Source organism: Ostrinia nubilalis, chromosome 13 (genome assembly GCF_963855985.1).
Source record: "Ostrinia nubilalis chromosome 13, ilOstNubi1.1, whole genome shotgun sequence".
Taxonomy (NCBI): Eukaryota; Metazoa; Arthropoda; class Insecta; order Lepidoptera; family Crambidae; genus Ostrinia; species Ostrinia nubilalis.
In genome coordinates this window covers 698792-716618 of record NC_087100.1, presented here as the reverse complement: position 1 = coordinate 716618, position 17827 = coordinate 698792, and the positions used below count along the sequence as shown (strand labels likewise).

The 17827-nt window shown below is 40.5% G+C and overlaps 1 protein-coding gene across 2 annotated transcripts in view; it reads right to left on the bottom strand.

Annotated features, from left to right (window-relative positions):
• Nucleotides 1-6155: 6155 nt before the first annotated feature.
• LOC135077376 (frizzled-2) overlaps nucleotides 6156-17827 on the bottom strand; it is a 98653-nt gene continuing 86981 nt past the window's right edge. For both annotated transcript variants that reach the window (XM_063971905.1, XM_063971904.1), the window contains 2 exons: nucleotides 8927-9111; nucleotides 6156-7592 (listed from right to left, as the gene is read on the bottom strand). In XM_063971905.1, coding sequence (XP_063827975.1) covers nucleotides 6156-7592; nucleotides 8927-9088 — 1599 coding nt within the window. In that variant the 5' untranslated portion in view covers nucleotides 9089-9111. The remainder of the gene's footprint in view (nucleotides 7593-8926; nucleotides 9112-17827) is intronic.

Here is a 17827-nt window from a genome sequence, read left to right as displayed (position 1 = left end):
CGTTGATGCAAAATCCATTCCTGCCAGAAAAACATCATCCAGATCGTTGGTTTCAGAGAAATCACATATCTATCTGTACAAAAAAGTCCCATAACTTTTACGGGACTTTTTTGTAGTGTAGCATTTGGCCAGGTCCCGCATTGCATTTACACTGAAAAATAAAATGAGAATTTTAGATTAGCATGAGTTAATTAAGTGCATTTATTGTAAATGTCTCGTTTTAAGCTGTAACGAATACGTAAAAAGGTCGCTCTTCCTCTAGATTTAAGTTACGGGTCGTGTAATCATGTAATAAGTAATTAAGTAGCTCTAGTCAAAACTTAGGCTGTTGATTGATATTTTTATAAAATATTTTTCGAGTAATTTCAAGTCGACGTGTAGGTATTGTGTATCTAGTTGTAATCAGCAAAGTTGAAATGGTTGTGTCTCGTTATAATTTTATTAAAGTGAGGAACTTTTTGAACCATTTTCGTACGTGCATCACTTTTTTTTAACTTTAGAAAGTTATGAATACTTTTATAAAAAATTCAAACATCGTGTAGTTATTAATATGTATTGTATTTTTCCAAATATTTCGATTATTTTAATGTCGCCCTAATAAAAATGAATACGCGGTTTACGGCGCTAGTAGTGACTACGGAAGTCGTTGGCGACGTTTGCACAACCGACACCAGGTGGCGCTATCTTAAATTGTTTTTTTTTTATTCGTTCAAACCGCAATAAAATCCAAATTCAGAAATAACGTAACGTTATGATGAATAAAATTCAATTCCATTGCCCAACCACAACAAAAAAAGTAAAAAAAAAACTTTTTTATATTTTCTGGTAGGCGGGTAATCGGACAAGACGGCTGGAAAGTGAAAAAGTTATGTGCGCGTTTTTAATTCAAATTAATTTGTATCACAGTTTTCATTACTGATTTCGGGAGTTATTATCGAAATGTGATGTCTCAAAGCAGAAACTTGAAAAATGTATAGTAATGAAGCCAGCACTGCCAGCGGGGTATGTAACTTGTGTCCTACTTATTGCATGTAAGTTCGCATCTCTCAACAAAACAAATTCAAGTGAATTCAGATTTAAATTGGTGATAATTCATTACGATTCAAGTTATTTGAAATGTTTTTACTTGGGTAACATTTTTGCCTGAAAAATTGAAGTTCTTTCATGGAAATAAGCTTTAACCCTAAAGGTACCCACCTACATAAAAATATTTATTTTGTTCCTATTTTTCAACCATTATCTTAGGTAAGGACTTACCTGTACGGTTATTCATAAACCAAAATTAAATAATTATCAAAATATTTTAAAATCCACCGATATTATAGAGGTATTTCTAGTCCTACAAGAGTTCATTTATAATAACCTGTATGATTTGAGTGACCTGCGACTTCGAGTGGGTTGTATTTCATTTTTTTTTAAAAGTAAGTAGTACCTATAATTGGTAACGGTCAGTCATTTCATTACATTAGAATGTAGAGCTACCTACCGTCTCAAACAAAAAATATACCTTTTTAGCTTGACGAAGAACAAGAAACAAAGGTAGGTTACTGATTTTTCAGTTGGGATGTCTACATGTAATTTATTTTAGGTAGTGAACTGCTAGCATTTTGTTGGTACTATTTATCTAGCCATCGCGAAGTCAGTACCTAATTATTTAGATTAATACTGTAGAAGTTAGATTCCCGTGCCATTAGAAATTATTATGTTAAGACGTCGATTGCTGGGACTCCCTTTTCCTTGGTTCGTTCGTTTCAGCCAAATGACGTCCACAGCTGGACAAAGGCCTTCCCAAGGATATCGCTGTAGTGACAGGTCCTTAGTTAGATTCAATGCTGTGACAATAACATTATTTTGCCATAAAACGCCATACTGTCTACTGTGTAGGTAAAAAATGCAATTGACGTACAGTCAGATAAATATGTACCTACCTGCTAAATTGTTTTTGACTGTCTGAAGGGTAGGCTAGGAAAGAAAGTAAGTTTCGAAACTTATAATAATTACGGCTTGAAAGGTTTTTTCAAAAACCTTCCAAGCCGTTGCTGTTGTTTTTTTTGAAAGTTTTTACACAAAATATGTAAATTCTATCTTACGATAGAGGTGTCTGTATTTCAGATTAAATTATGGATTTGACTTTTGACCCTTAGTACCTATTACCTACAAAGTAAAAGCAATCGACATCTAACATAGTTAATAAACCTGTAAACCATTATTTTACGAGTTTAGTACGTAATAAGTCCTTATTAAAATAGGAATAAGATACGTCCCGTCGAACGACATACGTAATGAATTGTGAATAATGTGATAGAATTAGTGTTAATCGTATTTTGTTGTAATTGGTATTTTGCGCCATTATTTGGCATCATGTATTGCTCATTTAAGGTCACTGTTTATGTTATGTCTCCGTATTTCTCTTGATAAGTGACATGCTTGTTGTTAATTAAGTTTTCGTTAATTTACATTGCAAAGTAACGTTACTTGTCTAACAGATAAGTTTCGAGTGGGCGGTGGAGAGATAATGTTCAAACTAGCAATAACTAGTTTTATGATATTAGTGCTTTTAGGTCTTTCTAATAAAACATGATAGACTGAATGGGTAATATTCATTGAGATTTTAACTTTTTTGTTTTTATTTTTAAGTTACTTAATATTGAAATCCCACCTCTTTTTTACAGATACATATTCGTGAGGAAACTTTACGTCTATTTTTAATTTTGGTTTGCCAGATTATAAAGAAATTCGTGTTATATTTATTTAATCCTTGTGTTCATCTAAAAGGTCAGCAGGTAAGTGGATAATTTTAATTTTCTTCCCGTCTGTTTTGGGCTGCCGAATTAGGACTTTAGATACCTACAGTTTATTACAATACTTTCAATAACACTGGGGTTCTTTGCCTATGACCTATGACTTAGGATGTTTAGAGACGATCTACCAAAACAAAACGCCTTTATTTTGTCCTTCCTAAGGAACATTAAGGCTTTTCTTACTAAAAAAAATCTTATCTAATATGCAATAAATGTCGATGAGTCGTTTTATTTGAAGTTTTTGTTTTAAGAAACGTTTAATGATGGGTGAACCAATATGTCCAACTATTATCGACCGAAAGTCCTCTATAATGGACTATAAATTTGAAAATTCTTAAAGATTGGAACATGTAATGAAAGCAAAAAAAAAGCCTTGCGACATCAATCATAATTTCTAATTATTGCATATTGCATAAATTTTTCTTGCCAAGTCAGCGCGGTCGCTCTATTTTGACAAAATAAGTGTCATTTCGGATCGCTGGTTCCGATTTTTTCCATGTTGGAAACCATATAGTTGAACGATGGTAGCGCCCCCCTGTCATTGAGTTTGGTAGGACAGTTCAGCGTGGGTCATCTAATAAGGCTTTAAAGCTGTAGATTAAATAATTCAATTACCACTTGTTGCGAAAATTTGAGTTTTGGGTCACTGGAAAGGACCTTCGGTTATAAATTGATTTTGAAATATTCAGGACGGAACGACTTTGAGGATTTGGTTCTTTTAAAGGGATCGCCGGGCTGACGAGGCTAGAAAGGGTTTAATATAATATGGTATGGGTAAATGAAATGTGGGTTTGTACATAAAAAAGTCGTTTTATTTGTTATCTACAGTTAGATATAAAATAAATTACATAATGATCTCCAGTTCCGGTGCGTCGCGCGCCATTTACAATTCTCGTCTACTCATAAATAAAATAGGAATTTACAATATTACATACAATTGCACGTACATGGTCACTAGTTACTAGATTTTGTCAAACGTTTGAGCGAAACATGCATTATTAATAATTTTATTATCATCAGTCCGGTCCAAATAAGTGACAGTAAACAGTATTCACAATCTACAAAGCCGACGACATTTTTACAAGTAATATTGACAAAAGATATAAAATAACTTTAAATATTTTATCAGAAACTCATATCCTATATTCATAGTGTACGCTATAATTTCTTGTCACACAGAAAGCGAACCGAAGGCCAAGCTACAGCGAGCGAAGAATAGCATGTATAGTTTTTTATCCTATTTTAAAATGATAGCGCCCATAGGACAAGTGTCTTCGAAGGGGGAGTATAAGATTTCAACTTGTGTGTAACACTATTATTAAACTTTGTTTGAGTCGGCATGCTCGTAAATTAGTCTTGGCTCGATATAGCTTCGCATTCGACTTGCTCCCTGTGTGCTCAGCTTAAGACCTCAGAACAATAAGTCCTAGTTTGTTGAGATCCATTTTACTCTCGTACTTAAATATTTCCCGGCGATACACACATATAATATCATTTAGAAAATGCCTTAACATTATGTAAAATTGGCAGTGATACAACTGGCAGGCATTATCATAAGTATATTTGAATTTTTGTACATTATTACTTTTGTTTTTTTTTTTATTGGCGTTCTGTACATTGTGTAGGTATCAATACTAACAGTAAACTACTATGCAAGATAAATACAAAATTGACTGTAACAAAGTGAGTTTTAGTATCTTCATAATATTTTACTGTTACGTATGTGAATAATTATCTAAATCGAAGTTCTTCGCAATAATTTGAGAAAACTTTAGTTCTATGCTTATTGTAGATGGCTTAGGACTGGGGAACCAAACATCTAACGCACTATTGCGAATATGACTTGCACCTATGTTATTTTTTGTATTATTTAATAAAATTAAACATAGATCCTTGCTTTGCTTGCCTTCAAGGTCTGGAAGGATAACATGCAAAACGCAAAGCCGTTATTCACAGCAGTGTGTCAAATGTTTGTGTTCTGAGATACTGAGACGCCAGTCGTGTCTGTTCGCCAGGCGGTTCTATATAATAAGAAACATTACGAGACTTGTACTATAATAACAGATGGCTATGTACAGCTTCTTAAAGTAATCGATATACAGGTCAAACGAATCACAGTGTCAAAATCGTATGTTCAGTGTCCAAACTTCACTGGCAATTAAACTATTTTATTTATATTAATATTTATACAGACTTATCAGAAATAATGTTACATTTTTATGTTATTGGGGCCTTGGGGGTATATTCACATTTTTAAAACAATTTTGTGGGTGTTGTTATAATAATCATAAAATGTTGTTAGTCACATTTGCATCTGATAAGTCCATATAATACAATCTAATTCAGTTGTTATTGAATTATGTGGTATGAGCTTAAACGTACCAGTAAATCTTTTTATTGCTATCATATACAGTAGTTCTATGAAGAAATCTAGCATTAAAATGTTTCACTAGTACGAAGTTTTAGTGAATTCGTCGTCTTTTAGTACAATTTTAATAGACGACAACGAATTCAGGGTTAATAATATACAAGAGAATACATGTGGGTGGTCACAGGCTGCAGCAGAGAGGAAACAAAATTAACATATTGTTAAATTGGTAGCATACTGCACCGGCTACATCCTGTGATCAAGCACTGACGGTTCGGCCACGAACTTAGCGTTTTTAAGGCATCGGCTACAATCTTTGATTTTATCCCGATAGCTTTACATTTTTTTCCGAATTTCTCGGAAATTATAAATACATATAAGTTTAGTAAATCGTATTATCGCTTCGTTCGTGACCGCAAGATCTCACAAAATTATTTTGCGGTCTATACCGCTATCTCACTCGCACTTATAACTATTTACGTATATCCTTGGCCTCCTGACCGGCGGCCTGCCCTCGAGGGGCCTCGTCGCCGCGCGCTGATCGGGACTAGAGCGCGGGCGCACTTCACTAATCATAATATCGTCCGTCCTCACCGGCGGCGGTTCACGTCACACTCGTACAGTTTCCGAACCGAATGGCACAAATTCTGGCGACTCTCGGCGTCACCATCGACTTAACTACAATTGGCGTAACTAAGAACGTCGGTAATTCTAAAAAGATTCCGTTTGTAGCCGAGCGAGCGTATGGTTTCAGTCAACAAAACAAAAATCAGGTTCATTCAAAAATGTTAACGAGCTACGCCAATCGACCGAGTTTCTCTCGCGGGGCTGCGTCGCGGCACTTCCTCGGCGCGGGCGAACTACACGGGCCCGTAGTCCGACAGCGGCTGGGCGGAGCGGGCCGAGGGCGCGGAGGGCGCGGGCGGCGGCAGCGGCGCGGCGGGCGCGGGCAGGGCGGGCGGCGCGGGCGGCGCCGCGTCCGCGCGTCACACGGCGCCCTTCACGAGCGCGCGGTGGTGCGGCGGCGGCGGCCGCGCGCCCCGCCACACGCGCCGCCACGACTCCAGCGTCTTGCCCGACCAGATCCACACGCCCGACGTGATGCCCACCGCCAGCGCCATGAAGTACTTCAGCATCAGCGCCGAGTACAGCGGCCGCCCGCCGCACTCCGGCCCGCACGCCACGCGCCGCAGCCAGTCCTCGTGGCCGCCCGCCTCGTACGCCAGGCAGCCGATCACCACCCCCGCCGGCACCGCGTACAGCACGCTGAACACGCCGATGCGGATCATCAGCTTCTCGAGCTTGTCCGCCTTGGAGCCGGCGCCGATGCCGCCCTGCCGCTTGATCACGGAGCGGATGCGGAACAGCGACACGAACCCGGCCAGCAGGAACGTGGCCCCGAGCGCGAAGTACACGATGAGCGGCGCGAGCACGTAGCGCTTGAGGTTCTCGGGCGACGAGTTGCCGACGTAGCAGATGCCGGCCACCGGGTCGCCGTCCACGGCGCCCGCCAGCAGCACGGCCACGGTCTTGGCGGCCGGCACGAGCCACGCGGCCAGGTGGTAGTACTGCGCGTGGCCCGCGATCGCCTCGTTGCCCCACTTGAGCCCGGCGGCCAGGAACCACGCGAACGACAGCACCACCCACCAGATGGACGACGCCATGCCGAAGAAGTACACCAGGATGAACACGAGCGTGCAGGCGCTGGGGCCGCTGGCCGACGTCTTGAGCAGCGCGCCGTCACACGCCACCTCGTCGTGGCCGAGCGCCAGGCGCGCCAGGTAGCCCAGCGCCACCATGAAGTAGCACGCGGACAGGTACACGATGGGCCGCTCGGGGTACTTGAAGCGCTGCGAGTCGATCAGGAACGTGGTGAGCGTCATGAGCGTGGAGGCGGCGCACAGGCCGCTCCACAGCGCGACCCACACGGCGGCGAAGTGCTTCTCCTCGCGCGAGTAGAAGGCGCCGCGGCACGGCAGCGCGCAGGCGGGCAGGCCGGCGGCGCTGCGGTTGGCGCGCGCGCCCAGCGGCTGCAGCGGCGGCCGGCAGGCGCAGGCGCAGGCGGCGTCCGCGGCCGCGGTGCCGGCGCCGCTGGGGCAGTTTTTTGGATCCTTGCAGCGCGCGTGCGGCCGGCGCGGCGGCTTGGGCGGCTCGGGCTCGGGCTCGCGGTCGGGCTCCTCCATGCACAGGTGCTCGGCGTCGCCCATCTTGGGCAGGCGCTCGCAGGCCATGCGCTCGGGCCACTGGAAGCCGTACTTGCGCATGAGCGGCGCGCAGCCCTCGCGCGCGCGCTCGCACACGCTGCGGCACGCCGGCAGCGGCTTCTCGTACTCCTCGATGCAGATCGGCGTGTACACGGAGCACAGGAAGAACTTCAGGTCGGCCGAGCACTTGATCTCCACGAGCGGCCAGTACTGGTGCACCTGGAGCGCAAGAGAGAAAGCATTCGGTTAGATAGAACAAGCAAATATTAAGAAATAGGTCTCATCATTACAATTCCAAGGGATTCCCCTAAATCTTAAACATTATTGAGTATCTACTTGTATGATAATCTTTATTGTATTGTACTAAGATTACTTAGGTGAGCTCTCGAAGGAGCATAACCAGGGTGGGGTGAGGACACTTCCATAGTAAGCGCATCCAAGTGAAATTTGCATAGAAAGTAGCGTCATCTGTTGAAGAATTCGCAGTAACTTTATCTACTATACCACGCTAAAGACGCTTTTGGTGTTATATTACGTGTGTTCAAGCATTATAAGAGTAAATAAAGGAAAATGATAAAATTCAAAAGTTTTTGTTTTATTTTTGCATTTCCAAGTGCAATATAGATTTTTTTCCAAACCCATTGTTTTGAAAATAATATCAACACATACTTACACTTTAAAGATAATATTTTTAAAATAATGGATTTGGAAAAATTCTACATAGCACATAAAAACAATAAGTTCTTGAAGTTTATGAGTACCTATGTGTGTGTTACGTAGGTTTAGTAGAGGAATTTGACGCTAGGCAGCTGCACTATTCAATAAATAGGTTTAAAAAAATTTACTGGGAGGGCTCTCTATTTCCTATTACTTTGCTCTGTCCTCTTAAGACCGAGAGGTTAAATTTTACAAGAAGGAGGTAAGACCGAAGGTCCTTCAAAAAGAACTAATATTTTATACCCTGTCAGTCCCAGCACTGCAAGTTAAAATTTTCATATAGTTATCACACTGATGTCATCGTTATTGGGACTCTATTTTATGATGTGATGTACACACTCAAGGCTTTAAAGTCATAGATAAAACAGTTCAATTACCATTTGGCGCGAAAATTTTATCAAAAATTTTTGATGAAGTTTTGGGTCACTGGAAAGGACCATCGGGCATACCTACAAGATTGATTTTCAAACGTTCAGGACGGAACGACTAAGAATTTGTTTTTTTTTTAAAAGGACCGGTCTTACGAGACTGTGAGCATATAACTACCTGCCACCATGACAGGAATCATCATCATCATCATTTCAGCCATAGGACGTCCACTGCTGAACATAGGCTTCCCCAATGCTTTCCATGTTGATCGATTAGTAGCGGTCTGCGCCCAGCGCTTCCCCGCTACCTTTAGGATGTCGTCGGTCCACCTCGTAGGTGGACAGGTGACAGGAATCACTTTAAAGAAATTGATACATGTAGGCAGGTATCTGCTACAGTTAGATCATCAGTTCAACTTCAAAAATACGCAATCCAGGGTGGTCTCAAAACAGCTTTCAGCAACTCACCTCAAGGCCGGCCTCGTCCTGCGTGTCGTGGTCGAGCGCGTTGGGGAAGGAGGTCATGTTGTAGCCGATGCCGCGACACATGGGGATGGTGATTTCCTCGCAGCGAGGCTGAGCGGCGCGCGCGCCCGCCACCGCCACCACCAGCAGCGCCCACACCCACATCTTGCTGGCTACGCTTGCCGCATCTGGAATTAACGGGGAATTCATTTTAGTACACAGATTGTAAATATTAAATACATAAATATCTACGTTTACACTGCGTAATCTAGTCCTAAACTAAGCAACAACTTAGAGTAGGCGCACAACGTTGATTTTTAGTTGACCGATAGTTGTGCCCGATTTTAAGAGTAGGCGCACACCATTGATTTTTAGTTGGCCGATAGTTGTGCCCGATTTTAAATTGTATGAAGAATCGGCCAAATCGAATCGGCGTAGTGTGCGCACTCCCATACATGCCCATACTGATCAACTGCCCCGACTAAACTATCGGCCGACGAAAAATCAACGGTGTGCGCCTACTCTAATTTGTATGAAGAATCGGCCAAATTGAATCGGCGTAGTGTGCGCACTCCCATACATGCCCATACTGATTAACTGCCCGACTAAACTATCGGCCAACGAAAAATCAACGGTGCAGTGGGCCTACTCTTAGAACTAACTAGACAACGGATAGCTTTTTTTGTAACTACTATTAAATAGAAATTCCTAGACTAAAAACAGACCTACCTATCTTGGTATATTATTCCGGTAATCATTAATTAGGTCAGGCAGTCATCAAACAACATGATCGAGAAAGGTAGGCGTTTTGATAACGTCATTAAGTACAATAGGTAAGGTAATGACGACAGATTTTCGTAGAATGTGGCTGGAAACTGATAGATTTTTTTCTCTCCTATTAAAATAGCTAATGTTACAACATTTTCCTAGCGCATGTCATGATTTTCAAAGTCAAGGTCGGCGCATCTCCTAAATCATGGCCTTTGCTGATAACGGTATCTCGCAAACAAGAGCCACAAAATATAACAGAAGGTAAACTCATGTATGTACCTCGCTTTGCATACCTCTCTCGCTCGCACGCTCGGCCGTCGCGCTAGGGTTGTCTTGTCATGTGTTGCGTTTATTTCGTTATGATAGAAAAATGTAACTCTTAATACTATGCAAGAAAGACAATAACAGATATCCACGTATACTTATTTATATTTAGTACGTTATTATAGTAATAGTTTGCAAACAAATATACGAGAAGGAAGTAGTATTTAGTTGAGTGGTTGACACTATTATCCAACTAATATTATAAATGCGAAAGTTTGGATGTCTGGATGTTTGTTGCTCTTTCACGCGATCACTACTGAACGGATTTTGATGTAACTTTACAGTATTATTGTTTATAACCCTGAATAATATATAGGCTATAATTTATGACGATCTGTGACAAACTAAATTTCACACGGGTGAAGCCGCGGGCAAAAGCTAGTTATCTAATAATTCCTAAAACCTCTCTAAACAATTCGATATTCCTAATAATTGAGTTGGCTTTCAATTTCAATTGAAATTCAAATAAATAACTTACTTACCTCCCCGAATCAACTGGTAATTTAAAAAATGAAAATTCGGCATTTAATGATGAGTTTAAGCAACCAAATACCGAACAATTAAAATACGACTTTTTCTGTTCACTCATTTTCGTCAATTGCGCAAAACAAAATTGCGCAATATCACAGGCGGTTGACCGGCGCGTGACTCAAGCGAACCACAGGGAACGTGTGGCGAACGTCTGTCTGTCGCGCCACGTCGCGCTCGCATTCGTCCAAGACAGTCTTGCTCGAGCGGTGTCTATGTGTGCGTGGCTCGAGCGCATTTAGTATGGAGTTTGTCTTCTGTTATATTTTGTGCAAGAGCGCTCCGTAATTGTTTTACTGCTGCGAGTGGCGATAACGATAGCGCGCTCGTTAATAGGGAACACCTCGCTCGGTCACTTTTAGGATACTATAAACATTAATGACGAAATACCTATTACTTTTTTGCTGGAATTTCTTGCATCAAGATAGCCTGCAAGCAACTTTGATATAAATGCAATGTTATGTTGCTTCTACGCTTACGATCGTTGTGTGTCAAGATTTACAAAATGGAAACATACATATTTCTTTGGTAGATTAAAACAAACTGTTTAAGATAGTATTGATTACGATTAATATCGAGAACTCTTCGAAAAGTTCATCGCTCGCTACTGTAACTCGAGCCGATTTTAAACAGTGTTATTTATTTTAAACGAGTGCACGTTAAATATAGAGCGACGAGCGACACGAAAGGTGAATCAGCCGGGACACATTAATAGTTTTAGGAACTATTTATTTTTAATTATACTGAGATCATAATAATTATACCGAGATAATAATTTTGAGTAACTTTTTCTGTGCCATATTTGATTTTTAACTGTATCAAAGAAACTTGTCATAAGTAAGTATGAGCGAACGCCATGAAATGATGAAAATATATGACCTAGTATTGCCAAAGGAACCACACACAATAAAAGCTAAGCACGGACGAGCGAGCACTCGATATTGCCAACGTGACTGTTGTAAATTGACCTGTTAAGTGCCGACATGTGCCATGCATTTATTACACACGGCTGCTGCTGGGCGGGGCGTTTGCAGAGAACTCTACTTTCAAAGCCCGCAGAGAAAGGTAAAATTGTAAGAACACAGAAGAACTTAGGCAGAAGTATTTTGATTAAGATCTTTACTTCTTCTACTTTCAGAAGTCTAAACTAATTAAGAGCCTTTCTTCGAGCGAAAGTAACTCTGTCTGTCTGTCTCTCTTTCACGCCTAAACCACTGAACCGATTTTGATGAAATTTGGCAGGGAGATAGTTTGAGTCCCGGGAAAGGACATAGGGTAGATTTTATCCCGGTTTTTGAAACAGGGACGCGCGCGATAAAGTTTTTCTGTGACAGACAAAATTCCACGCGGGCGAAGCCGCGGGCGGAAAGCTAGTTCTTACTTAACTACTTAAACATTTTGGTCATACTTGAATCAACTACACAAACAATGTTGCAGTAAGCTTGTTGTAAATTTAAGCTTTCACTTCAATGCGATCGTCGCCATATGCATCTCTTGAGATTCGCTGTCCGATTTATGGATAGTTAGTTACCACTTGATCCAGTTGCAAACCAAGTTATGCCTAACCAGTAGAGTTTTCCTAACTTAGCGTAGATTATCACATCACTGAAAAATTCCTGATTAATTTCCGCCCACCACGTGGCTTGGTGACGGCGACGCCCCTGTCATTCACCTGCCGTGGCAGCGCGCCAGCGTGCGCCGGCGCCGCCGTTAATGCGCTTTTAACGACGAATCGACAGCACAAACACGTTCGAAATAAACTAGCGCAGTTTGGAACGATGTGACTGGATTCTATTTTACGTTGATGTACTTATGGTGCCGTTTATGTTATCGTAAAGGTCAAGTAGATTGAATGACAACTAGGAAGATAATGAAAAGTGTCCTACTACTAAAAGTCCTCTACATTAATATGACAAATGAAGCCGGCTCGGTTTTGTTGAAGAGAGAGAGAGAGCCCCCTATTCATAATACTCACAGGTAAGTTTGTTCTAAAAGTTTGTGCTTTTCTTTCAACATTAAACGACTTTAAGCAAATGACTGTTGACATTTTACCAACTCGTACTGTGCTCTTATACAAATTGACTGTGCTAATATAAGTTGCTTTGCTGTATGTACCTTAAGTGCATAGTACAATTTAACAAACAGGTAAGCAGCACCTACCTACCAGTGTCTACTTTTACCCACTATTTGTTTTGGACAATCTGTATAAATATCGCTTATGTAACCAAGTTTCAATTTGTGATGAAAATCTAATGAGTTTTAAGTTGCTGGTTCACGCACTATTCAAATATAATCAGCTGCAAGTAACTGTAGCGCGACCACCGGTATCTATTCCGGCAGCGGGAGACAATGCCGCTGCATTCGCCGGCTCGTTTCATATCACGTGCAAGCATTAGGTAGGACCTTATTATAGAACCGATCGACTTTTTATAACGACGATATACGAAAAATAAATAAGAGTACCCCTTTTGGGTACCATATCTGTCTCTAGCTGAAACACCATCTGAAACAAACCCAAGAAAAACTTTGGGAAAGTATCGGAGCGAACGTGAAATTCAAATTACTAATCTGCAACTTAAGCCTGCAACGAATGCTCTATAAAATATCTAGATAATTTTTCTCATAATTTTCATTCGTATTTTTGTGAGACGCAATTAAATATTGAATTGAATTTGTAATCATAAAAATAGGAAAGGTGATAAAAGGTCATTAAACTAATTGTCGCACGGGCATGTCGATCGCTTCCGGCATAGTTCGCGGTGCACCGCGCGAGCAGCTCTGGTAAATAAACAAAGGCAGCTAATCGTAAAACTAAGGCTAGCATTCCCGGTATTTTGAGTTAGGCGAGACGCGTGTCGTAGCTATAAATGGGGCTTGTTTTAAAGCGAGTTAATACGTAAAACTACCCTTGTAAGACAGATCATAAATTACTACTTTTCAGAAGTGTCCTGGATCAATCGGGAAATAGCTCCCGCAGACCTGAGATTGCCCGTCCATCACACTCTGTCTTTCCAGTTTCACTTGCACCAAGTTTTTCCAAAGATTTCCTCAGCCAATAAAACACATTAGAATTTTTGTATTTTCTTGCTTTTATTTTAACAAAGTAGTTACCTATATATTTGAATCGTAATGTCTAATCATAATTTTGCATCAATTGTCCTCAATTTGTAATGTTTTTGTATAACACAGCACAAAACATGAAAAACATTGTTATTGATTGCATAAACACCGACATTAATTACACCAGACAGAATACATTTAACGTAAACGTCTTCAAGTGAACACGAGAATGCTTTCACCTCGCGAAATTCGAAACAAATGACAGTGTAAACTTAAAATACAGACCTTTCAATTAACGTCTATTTTTACTGCGAAAGCGAGCGCGACTAAATGATGACTTAATAAAAATAAAGAGCTGGCGAATTATCTTGAAATACTCGAGAGTGTCAGCGGCTCCAGAAGACAAATATGCATTGTGTGATTTACACTTGCCAAATGCTAAAATAAACTGTGTGGATATTTTCAAATAATGTTGCTATTCTTTTTTAGTTTGTTGCGAAGTTAACGCTTTCGAGTGCTGCGAATAGGTCATGCATTTGACTGGTATAGACGGTACTCAAAATCGTTTTTGCGAAGTTGACCTTAGACTTCGGGTAAAAAGTAACCTAAAAGGCGCGTAACAAGTTGGACAGTTACGATGGGGCCGGACTTTAATTAAGGATGAAGTGTTTGCGTATCAAGAGAGGGTCAGGTAGACTTAAATTAAAAAACACCATCCAGATTTTTAGAAACCAATTAAAAGAATGTTTAATTTGTTAATTGTGGAGGTAACTGCTTTGGATCTGATAAAATATAATTGCGTGCAACAAAGAGTCGTTAAACGAAATTTTTAACGTGTGAATGATGCACCATTTGAGCATGGAAACGATGACCGCATGGTTCTTTCTCGAATTAACTTATGAAAGTGTTCGTAAAGTTTAGAAGTTGGCAACTGCATCCCGCTTGCAGTGAAGGCACGGCCCTCGTTATTATTACAGGCTCACGTTTATTCCGCTTCAATGGAAGCGGTAACGGCGCTAGCGATCGGCACGGACCGACTTGTTACTCGCTATCGGTAATCGGTATCGGTAACATTCGCTTTGCGACATGCGATTTTCAACAAGTTCAATACTCAAAGGATATACAGGGTGGAATTTTGTAATGCCAACAGGAGGGAAAGTACTCTTATACTGTAGATAGAAAAATTTACTCAGAAAACATTCCTTTTTTTTTTTAAGAAATAGAACTGCATTTAAATATTTCCAAAAATTTGCTTGCCACACCCGTGCATTGAACTAACTGAGATCTGTTAAAAATTACACCCTGCATTTTTATTGCATCAATCGTTAGGGTTAAGTATAGGATCAAATATGTATCTCTAACAAACTTGATAAATCAAATGAAAGGTAAACCATGAATGATATTTTGAGTTTAAGGTTATGTTATGTTTTCTGAAATAACCTGTTCCTGTAATACTTATGTGGATAGTAGGTAAATTGTTGTTTTATACACCGTTTAAAACAACTTTGGAATTGACGCAACAAAGTACCGTGGTCCATATTTCGATGGGCAATCTCCTTTTGGTTATTTACAGAAAATTGTATGGTATAGTGGTGAATTTTCGGAAATCTTTGAATGCAGTTCTCTTTGTTTTTAAAAATAAATGTATTGGATTAAGAGCGCAGTCACACTATGTGTTGAGCTTTGAGGTGCGAGAGATTGAATTGAAATACGATGTTTGTACAGTTCTTTTACACACAAAATGAAAATCCCATGATTGGTTTACAAACACGCAGTCGAGCTTAATAAACTCTATCTTTCATTACAGATTGTTTAACGGCTTATAAATAAACGCTTTAAGCAAAAAACTGTCCTGCTTTTAAAACATGTTATTATATCCACTTACTTTGTTAAAGTATTCTTAATTAAAGTTTATGGACATCAATAATTATGAACTCCAGCAGGATTAGTTTCCTTATGGCCGTAGTTTTGTTATAATAACTAACCTGCGCTCGCGCGCACGGATCGTGTATGTTTAGCTCAGGGAATAGCTATTTCCAATATTTACAGCCATTGTTCCGAGTTATTGGTAACTCGAGTTGTTTGCATTTGCTCGTTTCCTAGAGCTTGTTAAACATTTCACTAATTATTTCGGTACTAATTCTGGCAAAATTTATTTCCTGTTGTTCATTTGAAATATGAAACTGTTTCTCATAACATTAATATTAATACTCAACTGAGACTTGGTTCTGCGAATTTTGAGACTATATTTTTTCAAATAGGGTTGCTTACATAGGAGATAAAAATAACATTAAACTGATTCGTATCCTGTGGAGAGACAGGTGCCTGGCGTGGGGTTCAGAAGAAACCAGTTCCACAGGTGTGTCGATTGCTCATTATACGGTAACTTTTGCTGTCAGTTTTGCCAAAGTAAATAAGCTAAAGTAAAAATAATAATTGATAACTTCGTTAGGTCATATAACTTCACGTCTTTAATTAGAACGTGTTAATTATATGAGCTTCGGAGAGTTATTTGCATAGTTAAGTGTCAGTTCTTGCAGCAGTTGCAGCGTTAGCAACATCCCGGCATTCTTACAGGGGGATAGACAGTAGTAGACACGGTAAGTAGCTGACTTGTACTATCTGTTACGTAAAAGCTTAATAAAAAGCTTCATTGTTTATCAGTGTGGCTTTCATACACAGATTTCATTTCTATTGTGTTACAAGGTGTTCTAAACATGCTTCTTGAAAATGTATTTTTGTATTTTAACGTAAAATAGAAATATGTAGTATAATTTGGATTTCAAATTGAGCGAGCCGGACGGAAGACGTACTGTGGGCAGGCCTCCCACTAGGTGGATCGACGATCTGGTGAAGGTCGCGGGAGGTGCCTGGATGCGGGTATGCAGGACCGGTCTTTGAGGAAATTCTTGGGGGAGGCCTTTGTCCAGCAGTGGCGGAATAATATGAGGACGTAAATCGCTTTATAACTCAACTCTGCAACAATTCGATTATACTCGTAGGTGTTATTTGTTTGCATGATTTGTGAAATTAAGCCTACATAAGTATGTGTATAATGTTGTTGACTGTAGAGGAAGACGTGTCGTGCTCGTGTGTCGTAAACCTGGGGATGGATAGAATTGGCACATCGACTACGATCGGCTATCGGAGGTTGACGGCCGGCGCTGGCGGCCCGCCAAGCAGTTTGAAAGCATTCCTCGGGGCGCAAGGCACGAGACCAATGCTGATGTATGGCAGAGCATTACGCGTTATGTGTGAAGTGCATTACACTCGGCAACATTAAATTGCGAAATTGTAGATAGTGCTTCGAGCTATTTGAACAAACTATGCGTGAAGTACAAACTTTTTTCGTGTTTTTTAAATGCCCACTGCATTTGAAAGATTAGATGCGGCGATATAAATACTATCGGCTGAAAGAAATCGGTGACCGGCCCGCACAGAGCGCGCTTGCAAAATAAAAAAGAAGCGGATATGAAATTGTTAACACACACATTGAACTCATCCACGAAGAGAGGTCATCTTGCAAATTTTTAATTATTTTCTGAATGTAAGCTTGCACAAAGCAATTAAACGCTCTCGCTCTCACATAACTACCGCTGTGATAAGGATAATTTGGGTCAAAAGCCAGTGCTTTGAAAAAGTTCACGGTTTTGATTTTTACAGAAACCTGAGCACCTACTTCCTATCGCTTGCACCACCGCTGTCTATCGGTGTTCGTTAATGAAAACACTAGCGCTAGCAATGCTAACTGCGGCACGTGGGCACTCGCACAATCGCGGCAATCAACGCGCGATATTACGCGATATTGCGCGCGCTGTTGCGGATAGTCGCACGTTGGCGTTGCAGAGTTGCGCGTAGTTGCCGACTGTCGCCAAACAACGCACAGATAAAATTACAAAATTATGCAATCCTTTATTAATTATATCTTACACAAATAAATCTCAAACCGCAAACTGTCACGCCACCACTCCGTCCGTTTGCATAATGTGGGTAGAAATGACCTGCATAAAATTATAATTTTACATTAATATTCCGTGATATTGTAATTTCATAGACCTGTCTGGCTGATTTAAATAATTCGCCTTACATTGGGTTAAGATGATGTTATTGTTCGCCCTGCACAAAATCAAGTGTATTTGAATAAGTATTAGGATAATTCTGTTAAATGTTATTGCTGAAATTTTAAATTAATATTGAGTTGAGAAGCTAATGAAATTAGTC